This window comes from Giraffa tippelskirchi, chromosome 2 (assembly GCF_054371585.1).
Source record: "Giraffa tippelskirchi isolate mGirTip1 chromosome 2, T2T-mGirTip1v1.2.pri, whole genome shotgun sequence".
NCBI lineage: Eukaryota > Metazoa > Chordata > Mammalia > Artiodactyla > Giraffidae > Giraffa > Giraffa tippelskirchi.
The window spans coordinates 120,365,870-120,392,044 of NC_137276.1; the positions used below are offsets into that span (position 1 = coordinate 120,365,870).

Here is a 26,175-nt window from a genome sequence, read left to right on the forward strand (position 1 = left end):
GATTGCGCGGTGGGGATCAGTTCCCGGCACCGGCTCGGCTTTGAGGGTGAGGGCGGCCGAAGTGGCTGGCTCGTTTAAGATGAAGCTGTTGCTACTTCTGCTGGTGGCTGCGTCGGCGGTGGTCCGGAGCGATGCCTCTGCCAACTTGGGCGGCGTGCCGGGCAAGAGATTAAAGATGCAGTACGCCACGGGGCCTCTGCTCAAGTTCCAGATTTGGTGAGTAGGTACGCCGGCTCCCGGCCGCGCCTCTGCTCGGCCCTTCTGACTACGCGAGGCCCCGGATCCGCGGCCTAGAGGGCTGACCCTTCCCCGGCCCGGAAGAACGGCGCCAGCAGCCTTCCGCCGCCTGCCTTCTCCGGTTCTCTTCCCCGGGATGGCCTGGCCGCCCTCCTTGCCTCCAAGCACAGCCGCTCACTTTTTTTTTTTTTTTTTTGGTTCCTCGAATGAATGGAATGGGGATGGAGGGCAGGGGAATGGTAAATACTGAAAGGCGAAGGCTTGGGGAAACTTGTCAGTACGGAGAACCGGTCGGCGGCGTCACGCCACGGCCATCCGGCTGCCTTGCGGAGGTGGGTTATGTATGAGTCGGCGCAGTGTCAGCGCGGGAGCTCCAGCGTTTGTTACTGGGTTCACTTTTACTCTCGCCTTTCGCGGGTTACGCCTGGCGGCCTCGCTGCCCCGCTAGACGAAGGTAACTTGGGTCATTGGAGGAATCCCGCGAGGGACAGACCTCTTTTTCTCCAGGATCCGCCGAGGTGACTGTTGGATGAGGGAGTAGGGATTCTGATAGCTGATGGGTTTGGGTGGGGAGGCTGATTCTCCGTTTGCAATTTCCAAAGTGTTTTTGAAAAGGAGCACGTTGCTCTTCTGACAAACGTTCACTCCCAGACAACTGCATCTTCTTCTCCAATCCCCTTACTCCCTTGAGTTCCTTGCCCTGGCATCTCTCTCCACCTTTCAGATCTCTTGGGCCTTAAAAGAAATAGCAAAAACAATCCCTCATTCCCACAAACCCGGCAGTTTTTGACAATTTTCTGTAAGTTTGTTGTTATCTAGTTAAGTATTAGAAGCAGAATAACAATGCATGCGATAAGGTAAGTGGTGTTAGGGAGCGTTTGAAAGGCTCCGATGAAAAACAAAAACCAAAATTGTAAAATTGTAGAAATTAGAATCCTGTATCTCAAAGGATGTTTTTTCTTTTTTTCCTTAGAAGAGGGTGGTCAGATTAGTAAATCTGAAGAATCTTACTGTTTTTGTATATTGATGTTGGCCATAATGCATTTAAAATCAGTTTTTTCAAGCTTCATGTATTAATATGTATACTAAAATTTAGATTTTCTGCTTATCCAATTAACTTTTTGCTCAATCTTAAAGGCTAAACAAATTTTAAAATTAAGTCAGTTTAAGTGACATTTAAAGAAAGTCAAAAAATAAAGAAAGTCAGAAAATAAGATTTTTGAAGTGAAAACTAAAACCTTGCATCTTCTTTCTGATTGAAGAAAACCTAACTGTAGTGTTTACTGTGTGCCTGGCATATATCATTGTATATCATCTTTCATATGTGATACTGTAAATGGGAATCTTGGCTTGACCATTCTGACTCCCCCCTCCCCACCCTTTTTTTTTTTTTATTTGAAAGTGGCAGTCTTCTTACTAACTTATAAATATTATTAAGGATTGAGTGTGATACTTTTGGATATAAGTAGTTAAAAAAAGACTGCATTTTCCAAGTTATGTAATTTTTCTATTTTTTTATCTCTGGGTTTGATCTTTTCAGAAATATTCTTTTACAGTTGCTTATATCTGGTTTTACTGGTTTACTGGTTTACTGGTCACAATAATTTAACAAATGTACACAGCAAAGTTTTGAAAATGTATAAATAAACGTAGAGAAAGGCATTCGGTTCTTAAAATTAAACTTCAAAAAAGTTGTAAGTACTTCAGTTGAACTTCTTTTTAAAAAATTATTTATTTCTCTTTGGCTTCATTGCTGGGTCTTAACTGCTGCACGGGCTTTTCTTTAGTTGTGATGAGTAGTGGCTGCTGTCTAGTTGCGGTGTAATGGGTGTCTCATTGCAGTGGCTTTTCTTGTTGCAGAGCACAACAAGATAAGGGTGCCCGGGCTTCAGTAGTTGCAGCCTGTGGGCTCAGTAGTTACGGCTCCCAGGCTCTAGAGCACAGGCTCAGTAGTTGTGATGGGCTTAGTTGCTCCTTGGCCTGGGGGATCTTCCTGGATCAGGGATGGAACCAGTGTCTCCTGAATTGGGAAGCAGATTCTTTACCACTAAGCCACCAGAAAGCTCTCAGTTGAACTTTTGTTACTTAGTTTTTGTTTCCTTTTTTTCTTTAAGTAGAGAAGTACAGACTTGTCTTAAATTCTTTTGCAGTCATCCTAAGCATGTTACATACAAAAATACTTTACTCTAAAAAAAAAAAAACAAAAAAACTGTATATGGCAAAAAAACCCTGTTAATATGCCCTGTGCCCTTATGTGACCCAGCAATCCCACTGCTGGGCATACACACCGAGGAAACCAGAATTGAAAGAGACACGTGTACCCCAATGTTCATTTCAGCACTGTTTACAATAACTAAGACATGGAAGCAACCTAGATGTCCATCAGCAGACGAATGGATAAGAAAGTTGTGGTACATACACTCAATGGAATTACTCAGCTATAAAAAAAAAAGAACACATTTGAGTCAGTTCTAATGAGGTGGATGAAACTGGAGCCCATTATACAGAGTGAAGTAAGTCAGAAAGAGAAGCACCAATAGTATATTAATGCCTATATATGGAATTTAGAAAGATGGTAATGACGATCCTATATGCAGGACCTCAAAAGACACACAGATGTAAAGAGCAGACTTTTGCACTCTGTGGGAGGTGAGGGTGGGATGATTTGAGAGAATAGCACTGAAACGTGTATATTACCATAGAGGACCAGTGCAAGTTCGATGCATGAAGCAGGGCACTCAAGCCGGTGCACTGGGACAACCCAGAGGGATGGGGTGGGGAGGGGGCGGTTCAGGATGGGGGGACACATACATTCGTGGCTGATTCATGTCGATGTATGGCAAAAACCACCACAATATTGTAAAGTAATTATCCTCCAATTAAATAAATAAATTAAAAAAATATGCCCTATGCCCTACCAAATATAGGTAAATTTAGCTTGTTTGTTACTTTTTCCCCCTGAGACTAATCTGTATATAGTAAAGTGAATATTTGGTTTCTGATTTTGGTAGAATCTCTCGGGCATTTATTTGCAAGTTTGTTTGGGAAAAGAAGGACGCTAAGACGAGGGTAAATCTGAAAATTCTTTTAAAATCGAAGTGCTGTTGCAACTTTTCATTAATTACCAGTGTTAGCAGAGAACTATCTTTTTTCCCAAACTTTAAACTTTTGTTTTTTTAAAACTTGAAACCTTTTATTTTGTATTGGTGTGTAGCCAATTAACAATGCTGTGGTAGTTTCAGGTGAACAGCAAAGGGACTCAGTCATACATATACATGTATCCATTCTCCCCTGAACGCCTAGGCTGGCACATATCATTGAGCAGAGTTCCGTGGCTATACGATAGGTCCTTGTTGGTTATCCATTTTAAATATAGCAGTGTGTACATGAGCTATTTTCGCCTTCCTTTCTATTTCTTTTGCCTTTTATTATTTTATATTTATTATGGCTATTCTTTCTTTAACTCAATATATCATCTGTTAATTGTGGCACTTTTGTAATTGCTAATAGAACAAAATAATGCATAATGGAATTGAAGGGAGAGAGATCAAGCATGCAGAGTAGCTTCAACAAACTTCCTATTCTGTTTTCATGTATTTTTTCAGTAAATCCTCATTCAAGACCTGCTTGTGCCAAAGGCCAAAGATAACTTGGTGAACAGGGCAGATGTGGCTCCTCTCAAAGCCTACTGATAAGCACAGTATTACTTTATGTAACTGAATGTTTGGTTTATTACATCAGTTGATCAAGCAGTTGAATTAGATGCATTTAAGGATGTTGCATGTTTGGAGGAAAATTTATACAGTTTACTTGTACGTTTAGGCATTAAGCATGAGAAAGGAATTTTTCTAATCAGAACTTAAAATAAAATTCCCTTATCACATTTTTTTTCCTGTGATTTTTGTGTAAATGTATCCTGACAGGTACTGTTTGGCATGTTTGTATGCATGCTTTTTTCCTCCCATATATGTGAATTAACATGTAATCATACTTACAGCATAGCATCAGTTGTTGCAGTTTAAAGAGATTACTATCTGCAGCTCTTCATAGTTAATACTTAGTCAACATTTGACAATTGATTTACTAAGAATAGTAGATTAAAGTTAAGATTTCAAAACATAAGCAGAATGCATCAGAATTTTCCAATTTTTGTTAAAGAACCCACTGCTATAATTTTAGGACAACTACTTTCTAAATGGAGGTTTAAGAGGTAAATGAAACAATTACTAGAAGACATTTTAATTTAAATTTATGCCAATTTAGCCTTTGCTTTCATAGTATGGAGGCAAGAAAATAAAGACCAAAGACTGATTTAGATGTTAATATTGATCAAGGTTAGTAAAATGCTGAATGGAAGAAATCTGAGAAACTGTGAGTTACAGTTTTTCAGACAAATATTGGAGAAGGCAATGGCACCCCACTCCAGTACTCTTGCCTGGAAAATCCCATGGAGGAGGAGCCTGGTAGGCTGCAGTCCATGGGGTCGAGGAGAGTCGCACACGACTGAGCGACTTCACTTTCACTTTTCACTTTCATGTGTTGGAGAAGGAAATGGCAACCCACTCCAGTATTCTTGCCTGGAGAATCCCAGGGACGGAGGAGCCTGGTGGGCTGCATCTATGAGGTCACATAGAGTCGGACACGACTGAAGCAACTTAGCAGCAGCAGCAGCAGCAGACAGATATTTGTATGTTTAACAAATACTTGAGCCTCAAGTCTATGCGGGTGCTTTGTTTGGTGCTGGGAGTTCAGTTCAGTGCTCTCATAGATGTTAAAGGCAAGAATAGAAGGCAGTCATTAATCCATGACAACACATAAAATTACCGTTGTGTTAATTGCAATAGGAAAGTAATATAGTATGAGAGAGACCTAGTCACAGGATCAGGGAAGGTTTCCATGAGAAAATGAACTTTGAACAGAGATTTGAAGGATAAAATATATTTAGAGAGCACTTTTGAGCAATGGAAATAACATGTTCGGTGGCCTTATAGTAGGAGAGAACATAATTTCTTGAGGCCAAGGCTGCCGACCTCAAAGACCAGATAGAAGGTGGCACAGACCCTGGAAGGTCTGGAGGACCATGTTAAGGAAAAATCAGTAGGTATCACTGTGGGAAAGACATTGTGTGTATGTTAGTCGCTTAGTCGTGTCCGACTCTTTGTGACCCCATGAACTACAGCCCACCAGGCTTCTCTGTCCATGGGATTCTCCAGGCAAGAATACTGGTTGCCATTTCCTTCTCCAGGGGATCTTCCTGACACAGGGATCGAACCTGGGTCTCCTGCATTGCAAGCGGATGCTTTACCATCTGAGCTACTAGGGAAGCCCCTTACAGGGGACAAAAAGTAGATACGGGGAGACCATTTAGGGGGACTCTTGAAGTTGCCCAGGCAAGAGACAGTGGAGCTTGGAATAGAAAGGTGGTGGTAGAAGTAAAGGGACAGGTCTAAGAGATCTTTATGAGATTAAGTTAGTTCCTAATGATTACATATTTGAGGGGCTGGAGAGGTGGCATGGAATGAGAGGTGTCAAAGGTGGCTTCTTGGTTCTGGAGTGATGTCTAATGATAAATAGTTAAAGGAGACAATATTTTTTTACAGATTTGTGTGTGTGTAGTGGGGGAATGAAAGGGGAGGAATCCTGAATTTTTTTTTTAACTGAAGTGTAGGTTACAATGTTGTGTTTAAAGTGTACAGTAAAGTGATATATATATTATATATATTTTCTTTTTCACATTCTTCCCCATTATAGGTTATTATAAGATACTGAGTGTAGTTTCCTGTGCTATACAGTGTGTCCCTGTTTACCTGTTTTATATTTAGTAGTACATATATGTTAATCCTAAACTCTTAATTTACCACCTCCCCATCCCCTTTGGTAACCATAAGTTTGTTTTGTTTGTTCAGTTTTAAAACTAAAAACAGAGTAACCAGGGCAAAATCCTACAAAGAAATTTTCATCTCTCCCAAATAGTCACAGTGCTGCTGCTGCTGCTGCTGCTAAGTCGCTTCAGTCAGGTCCGACTCTGTGCGACCCCATGGACGGCAGCCCACCAGGCTCCCCTGTCCCTGGGATTCTCCAGGCAAGAACACTGGAGTGGGTTGCCATTTCCTTCTCCAGTGCACGAAAGGGAAAAGTGAAAGTGAAGTCGCTCAGTCATGTCCGACTCTTAGCAACCCCATGGACTGTAGCCTACCAGGCTCCTCCATCCATGGGATTTTCCAGGCAAGAGTACTGGAGTGGGGTGCCATTGCCTTCTCCAAATAGTCACAGTAACTGACACTAAAAATTTAAATAGCAGGGATTATATTTGTCCAAACCTAAGATATGATAGATTGTAAGATAACAGGTATTATATTTGTCCAAACCTAAGATATGATAGATTGTAAGATACACCATTATTTTATGTAGCACTCAGAAGGGAAAAAATATGGCCATTTAAACTGTGACACACTAATGATTATGAGATAAATTTTGGTTTTTAGAAAGATGCTAAAAGGGAAGAATGTACTACTTGGAAACAGTGAAATAAAGGAGTAATAGGAAGTTGATCCAGATAGTCGAGTAGTGGTAGAATGCTATAGAGAGAAATAAAATGGTAGCTGTTGCACCTGCCACTATGGTATATGTTTAAAGTTATATAGAATTTAGTCATCATTTTGTTTTGACCATTTTGAAAATAAATAGCAGGAGCTAACGGAGTGCCGTTCATATAATAGTTGTTTTTTCTTAATAATGAATGAAGTACTTTAGTTCAAAGCATTTAGATATAAGTAAAATATGAATGGTTTTAAGATTTTATCTCCTCTTACAGAAAATTGGAACATTGTTTCCTTACAGTTTGCCATTAAGGTAAGTGGTAGCCAAAATCAAATTTAATATATCATCTAGAAATCTCATAAATTTTGAATGGTGTAGTTACTGGGAAGCTGAGCATTTATTGGACCAGCAGTTTGGAGGTCTGAAAAGGTCTGCCTTTTTATCTTCTGAATGACTTACGGAAAATTATATATCTCTTTAGCTCGCAACTTGTTCTTCTGTACAGTAAGGATGTTGGTTGTATTCCAGTTACTTTTTTATTTATTTATTCATTTTTATTTTTTTAAATTAATTTATTTTAATTGGAGGCTAATTACAATATTGTAGTGGTTTTTGCCATACAACATGAATCAGCCATGGGTGTACATGTGTCCCCCATCCTGAACCCCCTTCCCACCTCCCACCCCATCCCATCCCTCAGGGTCACCCCAGTGCACCAGCCCTGAGCACCCTGTCTCATGCGTCGAACCTGGACTGGCAATCTACTTCACATATGATAATATACATGTTTCAGTGCTATTCTCTCAAATCATCCCACCCTCACCTTCTCCCACAGAGTCCAAAGTCTGTTCTTTACATCTGTGCCTCTTTTGCTGTCTTAGCATATAGGGTCATCGTTACCATCTTTCTAAATTCCATATATATGCATTAATATACTGTATTGGTGTTTTTCTTTCTGACTTACTTCACTCTGTATAATAGGCTCCAGTTTCATCCACCTCATTAGAACTGATTCAAATGTATTCTTTTTAATGGCTGAGTAATAGTCCATTGTGTGTATGTACCACAACTTCCTTATCCATTCGTCTGCCAGTGGGCATCTAGGTTGCTTCCATGTCCTGGCTATTGTAAACAGTGCTGCAGTGAACATTGGGGTACACATGTCTCTTTCAATTCTGGTTTCCTCGGTGTGTATGCCCAGCAGTGGGATTGCTGGGTCATACGGCAGTTCTATTTCCAGTTTTCTAGGGAATCTCCACACTGTGACTTCTAATATTCTATTAAGTACCGCTAAGAAACTTAAAGGAAAAAAGTGAAAGCATGTATGTATGTCTCATTTACGTCTTTGTCACTTAAGAGTGTAGTTGGAGTCCTCTAGTTCCTCTGATTGATTTTCCCTGCTTTCCAAAAAGAAAAATCATGTCTTCAAATACTTTATCTTGATTGAGATGCAGCCTGAAATTGATCAGAAATCGTGGCCACATAGATTTTAGCAAGAACTGATAATCAAGCCCTTAGTTGTTTTTTTTAATTAATTTATTTTTTGATTGAAGGACAGTTGCTTCACAGAATTTTGTTGTTTTCTGTCAAACCTCAACAAAGTCCTTGGTTTTTAATGCCCCCCTTTTCATATCACTTGTTTTCCCTTTCTGTTTAATTTTTAGGAAGACATGATTTTTTTTTTTTTAAACTGTTAACATTTAAAAACCTGGTAGGAGACAGACATGTAAACAATATTACAGTAAAACATTCTGTTTTTAGTGTTCCAAAAGAAGTCTTAAAAACCCAGAGGGAAGAAAGATTACCTATTCAGGAGGTTGGAAGGCTTTGCAGAGAAGGAAATGAAATCTTGAAGGGTATGGGGAACTCCATCAGGAGATACAGAGAATGAGCTTTACTAGCTAAAGAAAGAACACATGCAAATGAAGCCTGACTCAGCACAGGCAGAGGCAGAGTAGACAGGAACTAAGGAGAGCTGGAATCAGATAATCGGTTAAAAACACCCAGCACAGTATATCTGCTACTGCCATTTATCAAGTGCTCGTTATGTAATTTATTGTTTGCATTGTCTTTAATGTTATAATGGTAACTTCAGTAAATAAACCTTTGATAGCTTTACTTACTGGCTTTCACCTTAAAAAAAATTAAGATAGATTACTAACTGTTGATGCTGAAAACTTAGCTTCTCTGTACACTGGTGCTGAATTGAACCTCAAAGACAGAGTTTTGGGTGAAGTAGAAAAAGATCTGCCTACCAAATAGGAGATGTGGGTTCGATCCCTGGGTCAGGAAGACCCCCTGGAGAAGGAAATGGCAACCCTCTCCAGTATTCTTGCCTGGGAAATCCCATGGAAGAGGAGCCTGATGGGCTAGAGTCCATGGGGTCGAAAAAGAGTCAGACACAGCTTGGCAACTGAACACATCAGCAGCAGAAAAGAATAGTTTTATTGGTTTGCCAGGCAAAGGAAGACAGAGCAGACTCCTGCTTTGTGTCCCAACCCAGGGGGATTTGATGAGTTTTATACAATAGTTCAGGAATGGGTTGCTGACAGGATTTAGGGTGTGTGCAGGGCCCCAGGTGGTCTTGTTGAGCTTCTGTGGTCTCTTAAATCTCACCTCAGGTGGTTTCTTGGCTACTCTTTTCCTTATAAGCAACTGTTCCGTCTGCCCTTTGGAACTCAGGGAGTGTCCTGGAGGTTAGAGTCTTGGCTACAAGAAACGGGACAAAAAGCCTTCTGTGCCCGGGAGCCCCACAGGTTCCTTCTCGGTTTCACTATGAAAATAACTTGTTTGTTGTAAAAATAATAAAAAAAAAGGTATGTAGAAGCAAATGAAAAACCCTTGTAGCTCTTTGATAACATTTTGAAGAATCTTCCTTCAAGCTGACTCTTTGCACAGACACATGCTATATTTTATATTAATGAGTTCATAGTTCATAGTTGTATGGTTTTATGAAATTTGCCTTCCCCTCCATCACTTATCTGTCCATATCAGTAAATACTGTTCTGTATCAACAGGCATAGTATTCCATAAGATAGGTACTCTTTTTGTGTTAGTCACTTAGTGTCTGACTCTTTGTGACCCACTGGACTGCAGCCCTCCAGGCTCCTCTGTCCATGGGATTTTCCAGGCAAGAATACTGGAGTGGATTGCCATTTCCTTCTCCAGGGGATCTTCCTGACCCAGGGATCAAACCTGGATCTCCTGCGTTGCAGGCAGATTCTTTACCATCTGAGCTATAGGGAAGTCCACAGGTATTCTTTTATTTAAGCTACTCAGTCTTTTGTTTAACATTTATGTTTGACCTAATTGTTCTTTTTTTAGAATGTGTTCATTTTTGGCTGTACTGGGTCTTCCTTGCTGCCCTCAGGCTTCTCTAGTTTCGGTGCACAGGCTTCTGGTTGCAGTGGCTCCTCTTGTTGCGGAGCATGGGCTCTAGGGCACATGGGCTTCAGTAGTTGTGGTGCCTGGGCTTATGGAATCTTCTTAGACCAGGAATTGAACCTGTGTCCCCTGCATTGGCAAGTGGATTCTTAATCACTGGTCCACCAGAGAAGTCCTGTGTTGGTCCTAATTTTTCATAGAATTACTTTGTTAAGGTGACTGTCAGTTATCTAGTGAACTTGTCCAATTATTTCCATAGAAGTAAAATATTATGATTACATTAATGGGTATCACATTTTAAATTTTGACAGTTAAACTAGGTAATACTCTTACTAGAAGATCTTAAAGTGGGTTGGGTTTTTTAGAATTCCCTAGTTTATTGCTCTGTAATTAGAGAACGTGACATTTGCTGTTATATTTTATTCCATGGACATACTGAGGACTTAGCCCTGGGAGACAGCCTTTCATCAGCAAGGGACTATTATGAAGAGGTAGGGGAGGAACCAGGAGTTTTTGCAGGGAAAAAAAACCAGTTATCAGAGTGTCAGAAGGTTACTGTTAATGAAAGAAAAACCTCTCAAGTTAATGAATTTAGCGCTTTTCTATATATGGGAAGATGCAAGAGTTTGGGCTTACTGAAATTTCTTTGATATGTAGTTTAACTGTCTAGGTCCAGTATCCTATTTTTCTCCATCCTGCATCCCCTTGGGGTGCGCAGCTGGGGGTGTCTGCAGTGGCTAATGGCTTAATGGTTGCAGCATCCTTTGCTTACTGAGACAGCTGATGACAGTCTTCATCCACATACTTATTGGACTTTCTTTGTGACCTAACATAGATGATCAATTGTTGCAAATATTCTGTGGTCTCTCAGGGTGTTTTCTATAGGAAAAAAAACCTGGTTTATCAACAGACTCCCTCTATTGATGATACTACTCAGATCTGTAATTTTTGTGTATTATTCACCTATTACTGATTCAGTTTTCCACCCATCAATTTTCTTCTTTTAGGGCCTCAAAAAAATTTTTTTTTTAATTCTGCTTTTTGGTTTCACGGTTTCTTACAGTCCTCCCTTATCTCTTTTATCATTCTTTTTTTCTTCTTGCAGAATATTTTTTGGATGTAGGCTTTTATTTTGAATCCTTTTTTTTTTTTGCTGTTTCTACTTTTTGAATTTGTGACAGTTTTTGCATAGTCCCTCAGGCATGTCATTTTTTTCATTCCTGTTTCTCAAGCAAGACAAGGAAAACAGCTTCAGATATTATCAATTGATGAATTGTATCCTCTCCGTTAGACTGTTACCAACTTACTCCTTTTCTTCATTAGACTGTTGCCAGCATCACAACATCATAGACCTTTGTCTATTTTGCTTACTGCTGAATATCTAGAACCTAAAACAGTACCTGCCACCAGGCAGTATTTATCAAAAAAATTAATACAATCCCATGGTAGTCCACTCTGGTCATGTCATAATCTGTCTTCTCCCCCTCACCCGGTTTAAAAATGGCTAACTGGAGTGTTGACCAGTGCTTTCTAATATTGTTCCTTTCAGGTGGATTTTTACCTGGTTGACCTTTACTTCAGTTTGGGAGCTTTTAGGCATAGCATGTGATACATGTAAAACTTCGGTTTTGAACGTACTCCATACTCTGTAACCTCCTTTACCTGGCTGCCATCTTTGCTGGTGGGGCTAACCTTCCAGAATTCATTGTGTTATTGTCAGTCACCTTCCTGCTGCTCTCATTGCTGAGATACCCCTACTACTTACCCTGTTGGTGGTTTTCTTTCTAAGGTTCCTGTTTGTGGTTTTCTTTCTAAGGTTCCTGGCCTTTTTATTGAGTTTATTCTAATATCTGAAATCAGTCTACAACGTGCTGGTAAAAGCGTAAGAGAAACAGGAAAGCAGTAAAGCAGCCTTAAGACCTCTCTAGTTTGGCCAGTGAATTAGCATAGAACACAATGTTGTTGTTGTTTTTTTTTCCTAATCATTCTAGCAACTTATAAAAATGCACTGAGGAATGAACTTTATGGCATGTGAATTATACCTCAATTTAAAACAATGTATTGAAAAGAATAAAAGCATGAAATTATGTGAAATATTTTAAGTTGAGACAAAAATTCTTGCAAAATGCAGGTGATTTGCCATTTATTGGATGCTTTCATCAAATCACTTTTACTGATTGGCTACATACCTTATAAATCTGTTGATGAGAAATGCTTTCTAGATTAAAATGAAAAAATCCCTCCCCTACAAAGAGCTGAGGAACTTATACAGTTTATTAGTTCTTTATGGAATAGTCTGCAGCAAAAGATTTCCTGAAATGTTATGCCAAAGGTATAGGGAAACTAGAAACTAGTAACCTCAAGAATAAGACACAAAGAGTAAAGAGAATAAAAACAGATCATTTATTGAATTTTAGGTTTGTCAAATCTTTGGAATAAACTCAGGAAACCTGGAATCTTAGAAACTTTGTCAGGTATATTTTGTAATCCTAAGTGTTTTTACTGTGGTGGCCACTGCAGTGTCCCGAGAGTTAGGCAAGTGGAAGGGATAGCATTTGATTTCATATAATACTGTTCTTAAACCTGGTAAGCTCATACCTGTTTAAAAGTTTTGCAACTTTTAAAAATGCTGAGCAAATTCTGGCCTCCATTTTGATCTTCAGTCAGAGAGTGTATGTACTCTTTTTTTTTAATTGAAAGATAGTGTAGTTGATTTACAGTATTTTGGGTGTATAGCATAGTGGTTCAATTATTTTTTTTAGATTCTTTTCCATTAGAGGTATTACAAGATAATGAATACAGTTCCCTGTACTACACGGTAAGTCCTTGTTGTTTTATCTATTTTATATATAGTGTTTATCTGTTAATCGCAAATTCCTAATTTATCTTTCTCCTACCTTTTGCCTTTGGTAACCATAGGTTTGTTTTCTATGTCTGTGAGTCTTATTTTTGTTTTTTGCATAAATTCATTTGCATCTTTTTTTAGATTCCACCTATAAGTGATATCATACCTTTGTCTTTGTCTAACTTGACTTCACTTAGTATGATAATTACTGGGTCCATTCATACTGCTGCAAATGGCATCATTTTATTCTTTTTCCTGGTTGAGTAATATTCCATTGTATATAGGTACTACATTTTCTTTATCCATTCATCTGTCAGTGGACATTTAGGTTGCTTTCATGTCTTTGCTATTATAAATAGTGCTGCTATGAACACTGTGTAAGCATTCTTGTTTGTAGTTTTTCTTAAAAAGCATTTATCAGGTTTGTCTATTCACCCCAAATATCTTGTTTCTTATATGGTTTATAGAACCCCTTGTTCAGATTTCATTGCTTAAAGCACTTAGTGCATAGCAGGGGATGCACTAGACAAATGTCTATGACTAGTTTGTCTACTAAACAGAACAAGGAGAAATAAAGATTACATCTAAAAATGTAGTTTTCAATGATCAGTGAACTATTGGACTGGTCAGTGCTGTTGCTAGTTAGAAGATGTGGTATTTACCAAATACCTTCCTGATTTTCTGGGTTCAGCAAAGGGGAAATACTAGTTGGAATTCTTAGAATGCAAGTAGAGAAACCCAATTTAAACTGGTTTAAACAACATATTTGGAAATCCATTTAAAATTACTAAAAGAATAGTACAGAATCCAAAGGCAGGAATGCAACTGTGTCTCAGGATGGGCTGAAATATAAGACTGAACCATCTGAGAGGACTTTGTTCATTCTTCCCCTGGCTCACACTTGTACTTTTCTCAGTAAAAAATTTTATTTTTTTCTCTTTGAAGGTTGATTTATCTCCTCTTCCTAGTCCTTTTAAAAGATTACTCCTCTCTACTCACAACAACTCTGATTAAATGTTTACCTGTCTGGAGAGAGTTACCTTTTAAAAAAATATTTATTTATTTATTTGGCTGTGCTGGGTCTTCAGTCTTCATTGCTGCATGTGAACTCCTAGTTACTGGCATCTAGTTCCCTAAGCAGGGGTCAAACCTGGGCCCCCTGCATTGGGAGCGCAGATTCTCAGCCACTTAACCACTAGGGAAGTCCTGATAGTTACTTTTTAAAATCCTGGTTCTTCATTTTTAGAGAGGGCACTCAAGTCTTCCTGTGACAGGTTTGCATTTCTGGAACATCAGATACTGGCAGGAAGTTGAGTTTTATTGTATAAACAGGAGCCAATCCTATGTGTGGGTAGTTGGATGATTGTAGGGGAGATTATTGTAAATAAAAGGGGGGCGTAGTAAGTTCAAGAGATGCAAGAAATAGAACTCACAAGGTCTTATTTCATAACAATAAATAGCTGAGATTTTGCTGTTTTCCTTTAGTAAGGAGATAGGAGGGGTGGGGTTTGATGTAAGCAGGCATTTGACTACAGTTACGGGCAGATGTTGGTATAGAAAAGGAAAAGTGGGATGGTTGGCACCATGAGTTAGACTGAAACATGATGGACTGAAAAAAGCACAGAATGTACTTGAAACAGCATGGCCATTCCTAAATTTCCTTTCTATTCATTACAGAAGGATCATCTAGTTTGTATGCAGGTTCTTTCTTTTAGAAAGCTAATCTTTGAGAAATACTATGTGAAATATTTTAAATTTAGCAATTGCAAAAGTTGCTTCTTACTGTAAGGTATTTTTGTTTTACAAGGAAGAGATTTGCAAAATGATTGTATGTTTAGCTGCTAAATTGTGTCCGACTCTTTTGTGACCCCATGGATTGTAGCCTGCCAGGCTCCTCTGTCCATGGGATTTCCCAGGCAAGAATACTGGAGTGGGTTGTCATTTCCTTCTCCAGGGGATCTTCCCAACCCAGGGATCGAACCCACGTCTCCTGTGCTTCCTGCACTGCAGGTGAATTAATATTCCCACCGTTTAACTTACTTCTTAAGGACTTTGGTTCAGGGGCAGAAGGAAGAGGCAGCAGCTACAACATGTTTTTAGTATGTCCACATACTTATTTTGTTGAAGGTATACTATGAGTTATATAGTTTTACTCACTGACCCAGAAAGAGTGGAAAAGTCGAAAGAGCTGGGTGTGGTGATAGACATGAAATGATTACTGACTCCTTACCATGTGTGCCTTTAATTTAACATCTTTTGTACCTCAATAAACACTAGATATGTTTTATTTTGGAAAACATCTGTCAGCAATAATGATTGCTATTTCAAAACAATTTGAACATTTGGGGGAAATCATATAGGAAAAAAGTTACTTGTTTTTTCTTCACACATCTGAAGGCAAATATAGGGAGGAATGTTTACTTATGTATGAGTAAACTTGTCTAAGAATATGTTGTCAGTCTTGTAAATTGCTTCATTTTTCAGAAATAAGTGTACAGTTTTTTGTTTTGAGATATAACACATTAGTTTCAGGTGTACAGTGTAGTGACTTGATATTTGTATATATTGCAAAATAATCACACAATAAGTCCAGTTAACATCTGTCATTATACACATAGTTACATTGTTGGTTTTTTTTTCTGTGATGAAAACTTGATTTCAAGAGCTGCTCTCCCAGCTACATTCATATATGAAATACAGTATTATTAGTTTATAGTCACCATGTTATACATTATACATCCCCATGACTTACTCATTTTATAACTGGAAATTTGAAGAAAGTTACAGATTTGAAGTCGTTTCTAGATGTCAAGATTATGGGTTGATTCAAGAGTATGGTGTGGAATTCGATACCAAGATCTGAGACTTAACTGAGGAGTTGGGGCCAGGAGAACCAAGGGTAGGCTTAGGTTTCTGAGCACAGTAGCCAGAAAACTGGGTGACTGGGAGGAAGCTAACCTGTGTGTTGCCTGTACTTAGACATTCCTCTCTAGCTGGGTCTCTTGGGGCTTCCCTTGAAGAAGGGTTGGAACTCCTAGAGCAAACACGAGGATTGTTGGGGCCCACAGGCTTAGTTCTCCCAGAGGGAGAATCTGTATCTTCATCAGAAGAACCTCAAGATATCTCTGCTGCTTTATGGGTACTTGATTGTAGCCTTAAAGTAGCTGAGATTTGTGGACACAGGGAAAATTAGTTCTTATATCATCTAACTGTTTTGTTGAGGTTTAACGGAAAGGGCTTACGATCTGAAATCACAAAGTCTGTGTTCCAGTCTCAGCCCTGACTAAGGGGGACCATATCTGAAGTCACTTGATCTCTCTGGGATTCAGTTTTTTCCTCTTCATCTATAAAAAAAGGAAATTTCAACTCAGATAAGTCTTCAGCTCTCAAATACTGCATTAAAAGTTAGATGTTATCATTTTAGATCATCAAACCCATTGTAAATACTGATGCAAACTATGGCATTGAAAGCATGTGGCATTTCTTGGTTTCAAGGTAGTTAGGTGTGTAAGTTGATGCTGTTCAGGTGCTCAGTCTTGTCTGATTTCTTTGTGATCAGGCGTCTCTGTCCTTCACTATCTCCTGGAGTTTGCTCGAATTCATGTCCATTGAGTTGGTGATGCTATCTAACCATCTTATCTTCTGCTGCCCTCTTTGCCTTTTGCCTTCAATCTTTCCCAGCATCATGGTCTTTTCCAATGAGTTGGCTCTTCTCATCGGGTAGCCAAAGTATTGGAGCTTCAGCTTTCGCATCAGTCCTTCCGATGAATACTCAGGGTTGATTTCCTTTAAGATTGTCTGGTTTGATTCCCACATTGACTTGTTTGAACCCCATGCACAGTATAAAAAGGTATGTAAGTGCTTTACATTATATTTGTAATATCTTCAAAACAAAAGCAACATTAAAATTTTCTTATATAGAAAGCAGTTGTGGCAAAAAGACCAATACTTGATGAATTTAAGAATAGCAATAATAAAATGTTGGATAAAGTAAATGTTTATTAATAAAGATAAAGTGTCTGGAGATTCTTAAGTTCTTTTGTTTAGTTAATAGAGACTTGTCTCCCTTTGCAAAAATTTCGTACTTATCTTTTGTGAGATTTTCATTATCAGTGTAGAAGTATTACTTGTAAAGAAAGAGTGGTGAATTTCTTCCTCCCTCTTTTTTTTTAGTGAGTTTTCTTACATTGAGATCTACTAATATTTGGACTTATTCTCCCTGTCAGATGTAAACTTGATGCTGTTAGTTTGGGCTGGTGATGGTGGTAGTTGATATTTTTTTTCCTGGATGATTGTATGATTGACGAAGCTGGCACCTCAGATTCCATCCTACTATCAATTACTGACCCTGCTTCCTCCTACTGAGTGGTACCTTCATTGCTTTATATTGTATTTTTGATGATAGACATCCTAACAGGTATGAGGTGATAACTCATTGTGGTTTTGATTTGCATTTCCCTGTTGATTAATGATGGTGAGCATTTTTTCAAGTGTTTGTGGGCCATCTTTATGTCTCTTTTGGGAAAATGTCTATTCAGGTTCCTTTGCCCATGTTTTCTTCTTTTGTTGGCCACACTGCAGCTTGAAGGATCTTAGTTCCTGGACCAGGGATTGAACCCAGTCTCCCACAGTGAAAGCACTGAATTCTAACCACTGGACCACTAGAGAATTTCCCTGTTGCCCATTTTTGAAGTAGATTATTGATTTTTTGGCTATTGTATGAATTTCTTATGTATTTTAGATATTAACCCCTTATTGGAAATTATATACGCAAGTATTTTGTCCCATTTTGTAGATTGCCCTTTCATTTTGTTTGTTGATGGTTTTCCTTGCTGTGCAGAAGCTTTTTAGTTTGTTGTAGCTCCACTTAATTATTTTTGCTTTTGATGTCAAGTTCAAAAAATTCATTGTGAGGACCAATGTCAAGGAGCTTAGCACTGTGTTTTCTTCTAGGAGTTTAATGGTTTCAGATCTTCTGTTCAGCTTCCATTTTGAGTTGATTTTTGTGTACGATGTAAGACAGTGATCTCATTTCATTCTTTGCATGTCCACTTTTCCCAACACAGTTTATTAAAGAGACTATCCTTTTCCCATTGTATATTCTTGCCTCCTCTGTTATAAATTAGTTGAGCATATATGTGTGGGTTTATTTCTGGATTCTGTCTCATTGATCTATGTACCTTTATATACCTGCCATACATACTGTAGCTTTGTAACAAAGTTTGAAGTAAGGAAGCATGGTGCTTCCAGCTTTATTCTTCTTTCTAAAGATTTCTTTGGCTGCTTGGGGTCTTTTCTGGTTTTATACAAATACTAGAATTGTTTGTTCTATTTTTGTGAAAAATGTCATTGCAGTTTTGTTAGACATTGCATTAAATCTATAAATTGCTTTGGAAAGTATGGACATTTTAACAATATAATTTTTTCTGATCCATGGACATGAAATGTTTTCATTTATTTGTGTCTTCAGTTTCTTTAATCAGTGTCTTACTAGTAAGTTTTCAATGCACTTTTCTCCCCCTGTATATGCATTCTGGTGGCATATCTTCCTTTTCTTCCTGGAGCAACATATAGATCCACAGTTTAGTTATTCAGAGATTTTAATGGAGATGATTGGATGCTGTTGACTTAATTTCTGGAGTAATGACATGGATTACTGTCATTGCTGAAAAGTATCTTCTCAGTCTGTTTTTATTTGTAAAGTAGAGTCAGAAAGGATCTAAGAAATTTTAAAGTTTCTTTTATTGTGATTGAGCAGGCATGTTTGCCCAGTTAAGGGTAGAGTGGGAATAAGAAACAGTATTTCGTGTCTAATGCCTTAGTATTTTTTTAAGATTCCTGTGCCCAGATTTTTTTTTAATTATATTTATTTATTATTGTCTTCACTGGGTCTTCATTTCTGTGCGCGTGTTTTCTCTAGTTATGGCAAGGGAGGACTACTTTTCATTGCTGTTCATGGGCTTCTCATTGTGGTAGCTTCTCTTGTTGCAGGGCATGGGCTCTAGAGCAGGGGCTCCATAGTTGTGGTGCATGGACTTATTTACTCTGTGGTACATGGAATCTTCCTGGATGAAGGATCAAACCCACGTCCCCTGCATTGGCAGGCGGATTCTTAACCACTGGACCACCAGCAAAGTCCCCTGTGTCCAGATTTTGAATATCTCTAATTCAGATAAATGAGTTGTTTTCATTTCATTGTTTATACAGTTGTTGATAAACAAAAAAACCAAAAAACGGTATTTGAAAGTTGAGAATATGGTGACTTCTGTAAATAGGCATTTGCTTCTGCCAACAATAACCCACATCTATAAAGTTTAATGTTCTAATAGAAGGATTTACTTGAAGGCAAGATAACTCATTTGTGAGAAAAGTCCATTTATACACCATCAGTTATTACTAATATATGACTGTTTTGAGAAAGATTTTTAATCTTGGTAATAATTTTTAGTTTTTGTATAACTACAAAATGTTGTTGTTTAGTCAGTAAGTCATATTTGACTCTTGCGATCCCATGGACTGTAGCCTGCCAGGCACCTCTGTCCATGGGATTTTCCAGGCAAGAATACTGGAGTGGATTGCTGTTTCCTTCTCCAGGGGATCTTCCTGACCCAGGGATCGAATCTGTGTTTCCTGCATTGGCAGGCAGATTTTTTTTTTACCACTGAGTCACCAAGGAAGTCCCATAACTACAAAATAAATCTAGTCATATTCTAAACCACTTAATGAAAACACTTTTATTTTTCTGCAGTGTTTCCTGAGGTTACAGGCGGGTGTTTGAGGAGTACATGCGGGTTATTAGCCAGCGGTACCCTGACATCCGCATAGAAGGAGAGAATTACCTCCCTCAACCAATATACAGGTAAGTAAATGTTGGCTTATTAAGGAGTTTTTAAATGAATTTTTTTCTCATTTGTCAATAAACTTTTGTGAATTGGTTGAACTAACTTTCCTTGGTTATTATAATTTCTTAGTTGGTTATACTTTACAGAGAACAGTTTTGTAAATAGCAAGTTTATTTGAGCCAAATACCGGAGAATTTTTCTGTAAGAAGGAAAAGAGGAAGATCATTTCAGAGATGGCAACTCTTCTAAAGATATGTTTTCTTAATTTTTATTGTGGCAATAAATCAAGTCAGTGGTACAAAGTTGTGTACTGTTAAAATAATAGTATCTTTAGAGATCAGTGCTATATATAATTTTATAAATTAATTTTTGATTGATTCCAAGATCTTAAACATTTTTGTTTTATGCTGCACAATAAAATTTAGTTATGGGCATTTGGGATGGACAGGTACACACTGCTATATTTAAAATGCATAAACAACAAGGACTTACTGAAGAGAAAAAAAATTCGTTACTACTTTTTCCTGGTATATTTAGTGATTTTTAGATTTAGTGTTTAAAAAATGTCTATACACATAGACTTGGGTTATGAAATTTTGAAATAGATGAGAAATTGCAACTTCTGATTAATTTATTTCTTTTCTTTTGATAGACACATAGCATCTTTCCTGTCAGTCTTCAAGCTAGTATTAATAGGCTTAATAATTGTTGGCAAGGATCCTTTTGCTTTCTTTGGCATGCAAGCTCCTAGCATCTGGCAATGGGGCCAAGAAAATAAGGTATGTAATACAATAGTTTTGATACCTGTAGGTTTTTAGGTTGTCAATGAAATAGTCTAGTGGGTTTTTCTTTTTTTAAGTACTTTTTGCCATTTACATGTGCTATTTCAACTTAAACCAGTTTTGTTTTTTTTTTCTCTTGGCAAAGCACTTAACTTCCTTTGGCCTTAGTCTCCATATTTATACATTAAGAATCATTAGGTCTTATGTTTTATTGTTTGAAAGATAGAGAAGTGTTACTTTAGTAGAACCTGGGCACAAAATAATTTCACACCTGATTTTGATTGTACAACTTTGGCCAAGTCATACAGCAAAACAATGTATACATAATATAGGCCTTTTATACCAACTAATGAGTATTAATAGATTTATTCACATTAAAAATTAGATTTCCACCAATTTACTCTTATCCAACTCTGTTTTTATTATTTGTTCTTTGACTTTTCTGTCCATGAGAAATCTAAAGCAAATTAACTGGAAAAAATCAGTATAAATGTACATAAGGATCTTGTGCTATTTTTTTTCTTTGTAGGGTCTTGCTGTAGTGTACTCTTTTCTAGAGCTCTCATCTGTTTTACTTAAAATCATTTTTTTCTGCAGGGTCTACCTTTCTTCTGTGAGAAATGGGACTAATTTTTATTTCTCTCTTGAATGATACTGCTTAGATTTCTTTCTAAGAACTACTGTCTTTTGGAGTTCTCTGTCTTATCCATTAGTTCTGCGCTGAGACAACCTTTAGCCAGCTCATAACAAAGCTGTTCTTTTTCTTACGGAATCACTTAATTTCCAGTAACAGGCAAGACTTCTTAACATAAACATCCTCAGGTGCTACTTCTAACTGAGATGTGTATCTACTCTTATTAACAAAATGTTGATTTACATAGGATTAAGAGTACTTATGACAATGTTTTGTGCTATATTTGTTAATTCTGTTGATTCCACATTATCTTTAGTGCAATTTACTTGTATAGACTTAAAACATTGTTGATCTGCTGTGGAAGAGGATACCTGAAAGCTGTAGCTTTCATGACACTTCCTTGTGTATTGTTCTCATGAAAGCAAACTTTGTCCCCAAATGCCGGGACAAGTTCTATGAAATCAGAGCCCACCCAGCTCAAGTGAGACTAGGGGAAAGCTCCTTCTCATCTGCTCTAGGCATTTTAATTTATTTTTCTGAAGCAGCTTGCTGTGAATTGACATCCTTACCACATCCTACTTTTGATGGGGTGATTTTGTTAAATTAAAACCTTTCTGTCCAGCAGGAGCTTTTAATTTCTTTGGAGGGTATGGATTTGCCTTCAGAAAGTAAATGAATGTAACTTAATATGCTAGTGCTTTCTAACCTACTTTTTTCCAGTTTGACTTCACATGACTTGTTTGGAACATGGACAGGTTGTATTGAATACATGAAATTGCTGATGATTGCATCACTAGTCTCCTGGGGATTCATACATTAGATCATAAAAATGCTAAAATGAATCCATCTTAAGCTAGTATTCTTTTGTTTAACTTATTAAGGCTATTATGAGATTTTTAGAACTTTTATCTTTTTTTTTTTTCCAATTTTTTTGCCACATGTGGAATCTCAGTTCCCCAACCAGGGATCAAACCCATGTCCCCTGAAGTGGGAGTGTGGAGTCTTAACCACTTGACCACCAGGGAAGTCTCTAGAAATTTTATCTTTACGTTAGGAATAACATATATAAATTCTTCAGAATGTATGGAGCTGCAAATTAGTGTTGCAGTTTTCTGTGTACATTATCTGACTATATGGAAAGGGAGTAATTGTATATAATCGTCAGGTAGATTTAAAAAGAACAGTTACCAAATAAAAAATGAGACTATGTATTTAAAAGATTACTTGTCATGTTGTTTTGATTTGAGACTGACTTAACCTGTTGTATTTTATGTATTTTCTTTTAGGTCTATGCATGTATGATGGTATTCTTCTTGAGCAACATGATTGAAAACCAGTGTATGTCAACAGGTGCATTTGAGATAACTTTGAATGGTAGGTTCTGAATAGTTTGCATTTCGTAATAAATTATAAATGATTTATACTAAACATCAGGCTTTTCTGTTTTTCATAATATGCTAAATTATATCCTTGTATGGTCTTCAGCTACTCCCAGGCTTTAGAATAACATCTGTGTGATGACCCTTGAATGTATAGTCTGGAGCGTTCTAGACCTCTCTTCTATGTTCTGTATGTAGCCAGGAATCCTAAACATTGCCTACTCCCAACCTGTTGATTACCTCAGCTTCCTGCAATTCTTTTATACTCCATTTGCTCCTTTCCTGGCATTTCTCACTTATTTAATGGCACCATTATCATTCTACCCAGTTGCTCATGTCAGAAACCTAGGATAACATCACTTACTCTCCATATCTAATGGATTACCAATTTTTCTCAGTTGTACTTTTTACAATTTTCAAACATCAGCTTCTGTTTATCTTCATTGCTAACCACCCTAATCCAAGCCACAATTATCTTGTCACCCTTTAACATATTGTCTGAACCAGAGGTTGGCAAGTATATAGTATGGCCTGTGAGCTCACACTGGCTTTTACAGTTTTAAAATTTATTTACTTATTTATTTTTGTTAAAAGTTTTTTTTTATTGAAGTATAGTTGATTTACAATGTCATGTAGTTTTCAAACATACAGCACAGTGATTCCTATATATATATATATATATTCTTTTTTGGATTCTTTTCCCTTCTGAGTTATTAATATTGAGTACATTTTCCTGTGCTATACAGTAGGTCCTTATTTATTTATTTTATGGAAAGCAACATATATATGTTAATCCCAGCCTCCTAATTTATCCTTCTCCCTAATCCCTTTCCTCTTTGTTTTTTGTGTCTGTGAGTCTTTCTGTTTTGTGAATAAGCTCATTTGTGTCTTTTTTTTTTTTAAGATTCCACATATAAGCAATATCATATGATATTTGTCTTTGTCTGGCTTGCTTCACTTAGTTTGATAATCTCTAGGTCCATCCATTGTTGCTAGGTGGCGCTTACCTTTTGTTGGGTTTTTTTTGACTGCACTACGTGGTTTGCAGGGTCTTAGTTCCCCGACCAGGGATTGAACCCAGCCCCTTGCAGTGAAACTGCTAAGTCCTAACCACTGTACCACTAGAGAATTCCTTCTTACATTTTTTAATGGGTAAACAATTAAAAGAATATTTTGTGACATGAAAATTATATGAAATTCAAATTTCAGTACTCATACCTAGAGTTTTGTGTTTCATCAGTGAAAAATTTGTATAAGTACCTATATAATATCCTTGATTTTGCCTCTTGGTTTGTAAAGTCTAAAATATTTACTGTTTGGCTTTATACAGAAAAATTTGCTGACACTTGCTCCAAACAGTTGAGTTATTTAAAAGAAGATTTTTTTAAATGCACGTTTCATCTTGTTGCTTCACTGCCTCAAACTTATTAAATGGCTTTATTTTGTTCTCAAGATAAAGAGCAGAACATTTAACATGGACAAAAGGCCCTGCATGATGTAGTGAAGGCATGGACAAACCATGGCCCTGTATACCATATCTTCTGCTTCCTGCTTTGTAAATAAAGTTTTATTGGAACACAACCATGCCCATTCATTTATCTGTTGCCTGTTACTGCTTTTGGGCTATAATGGATCTTAAGTAGCTGGGACGGACTGTATATCTTCTTGAACTAAACATGCTTGCTCTCTGATGATTTATAGTTTTTTGATCCCTGATCTAATCCCTGCTTACCTCTCCAGCCTCCTTTGTACCATTCTTCTGTATTTTAGCTTTTATGTTTAACAATAATATCTCTCAATTTTAATAATATCTCTGTTTTAATAATAGTAAGTACAAAGGCTCCTTCCCAGCCTCATATGTCCCTCTCATAGCATCTTCTCGTTTTAATTTTTAGTGTACAAGGGTGATTTTGTAGCTATTCGTATAGTTCTTTTTATATTTCCTCTACTAGTATGTAAACTCCATAAAAGCAAAAAGCCTAATTCTGTCTCCAGCTGCGTGCATACAGTACAGTACATATTTGTAGAATGAATGTCTATTATAGAATCATCTTTAATTTGGAGAGGGTGGTACCATTTATTTTTGTAGATGTACCTGTGTGGTCTAAGTTGGAATCTGGTCACCTTCCATCCATGCAACAGCTTGTTCAAATTCTTGACAATGAAATGAAGCTCAATGTGCATATGGATTCAATCCCACACCATCGATCATAGCCCCAACTATCAGCACTGAAAACTCTTCTGTAAGTAGTTTAAAAATGCAATAACTATAGGTATCAGTTAATTCTCATGAATCAGTAAGATATTACATATATATTATATTTGTAGTCTAGATATACATATATATAATAATAGATATTACATTTATTGTCAGTTGAATTTCCAACTTAAGATTTAACAAATGAATGTCTTTTTCATTAAAATGTATAAGTGTCCAAGAGAGTTTGGACCATAAAGTAAGGTTGTGCTATTAGTTTTATGTTTAAGGCTTAATAATTGGGCCTGTAATAGCATGTTTTTGATTATGAACTCCTAATGACTAGAATTCATGTACTATACCTGTACTGTACATATAAACCCTCTCTTTACCTTCAAATAACTAGTTCTTAAAACTAGGCAATTTCTTTTCACATGCTCACAATAGAAAATTTATAAGCAAATGTGCATGAACATGGAGGGGTGAAAGTTAATTTTGTTTAGCAGAGGTGTTCTCAGTTCTTTTCTGATCAGCAAGTTAATTTTATAAGAGTGAATTTTTAAAATAAAATGCTGTTTGTTTTTTTTTTTTTTCCTTTGTATCTTTCAGACATTAAGGGATTTTTGCAAGAGCAGCGTGACTGACATTATGAAGGCCTGTACTGAAGACAGCAAGCTGTTAGTACAGACCAGATGCTTTCTTGGCAGGCTCGTTGTACCTCTTGGAAAACCTCAATGCAAGGCAGTTTTTCAGTGCTGGCACATTTTGGAATTCTGCACATTCGTGGAGTGCAATAATACTGTATAGCTTTTTTTCTTCCCCAGATCCACTCAGTTAATCGTTTTAAAAAAAGCAGACATACTCCTTGTACTTTTTTTTTCTTGGTCATATTTTCAAAAGTATAAAATTGAGTTACAATTTAATTTTTTTTCAAAGATGTCTGTTAAATCTGTTGTGATTTTATATGAATTTTCCTTTTTTATAGTTTAAAATTGATCTTTGGGGGCTAGAGCTGAAGTTCCCGAATACTTTATAAGAGTATCAGACATCTCTAATTTGATCGTATCCAATTTATATAGTTTTCAAAATACTGCAGATTGTGAACAGCATATTATATAAGATTATGGGGGGGGAAATCCTATATCCAGAGTACTCTACCAATTGTGTATGTGTGTGTGTGTGCGTGTGTGATTACCAGAGAACTAAAAGACCAACTGCTTTTTAAATCCTGTTATGTAGTTCAAGTGTTCTGCCTTGACCAATTTAATGAGTTGATTAACTGGGCCTTTATACTTAACTCAATAAAAAACTAAACAGATGTAAGTTAAATAAAAA

At 37.2% G+C, this 26,175-nt stretch overlaps 1 protein-coding gene across 1 annotated transcript; it reads left to right on the top strand.

Moving 5' to 3' along the window:
• On the top strand, positions 1-26,175 carry SELENOT (selenoprotein T). The gene is made up of 6 exons (XM_081570456.1): positions 1-216; positions 19,755-19,865; positions 20,501-20,627; positions 22,551-22,638; positions 24,733-24,886; positions 25,450-26,175. Exons 1-5 carry the CDS (start codon positions 80-82, stop codon positions 24,855-24,857), a joined length of 588 nt encoding a protein of 195 aa, XP_081426582.1. The 5' UTR covers positions 1-79; the 3' UTR covers positions 24,858-24,886; positions 25,450-26,175.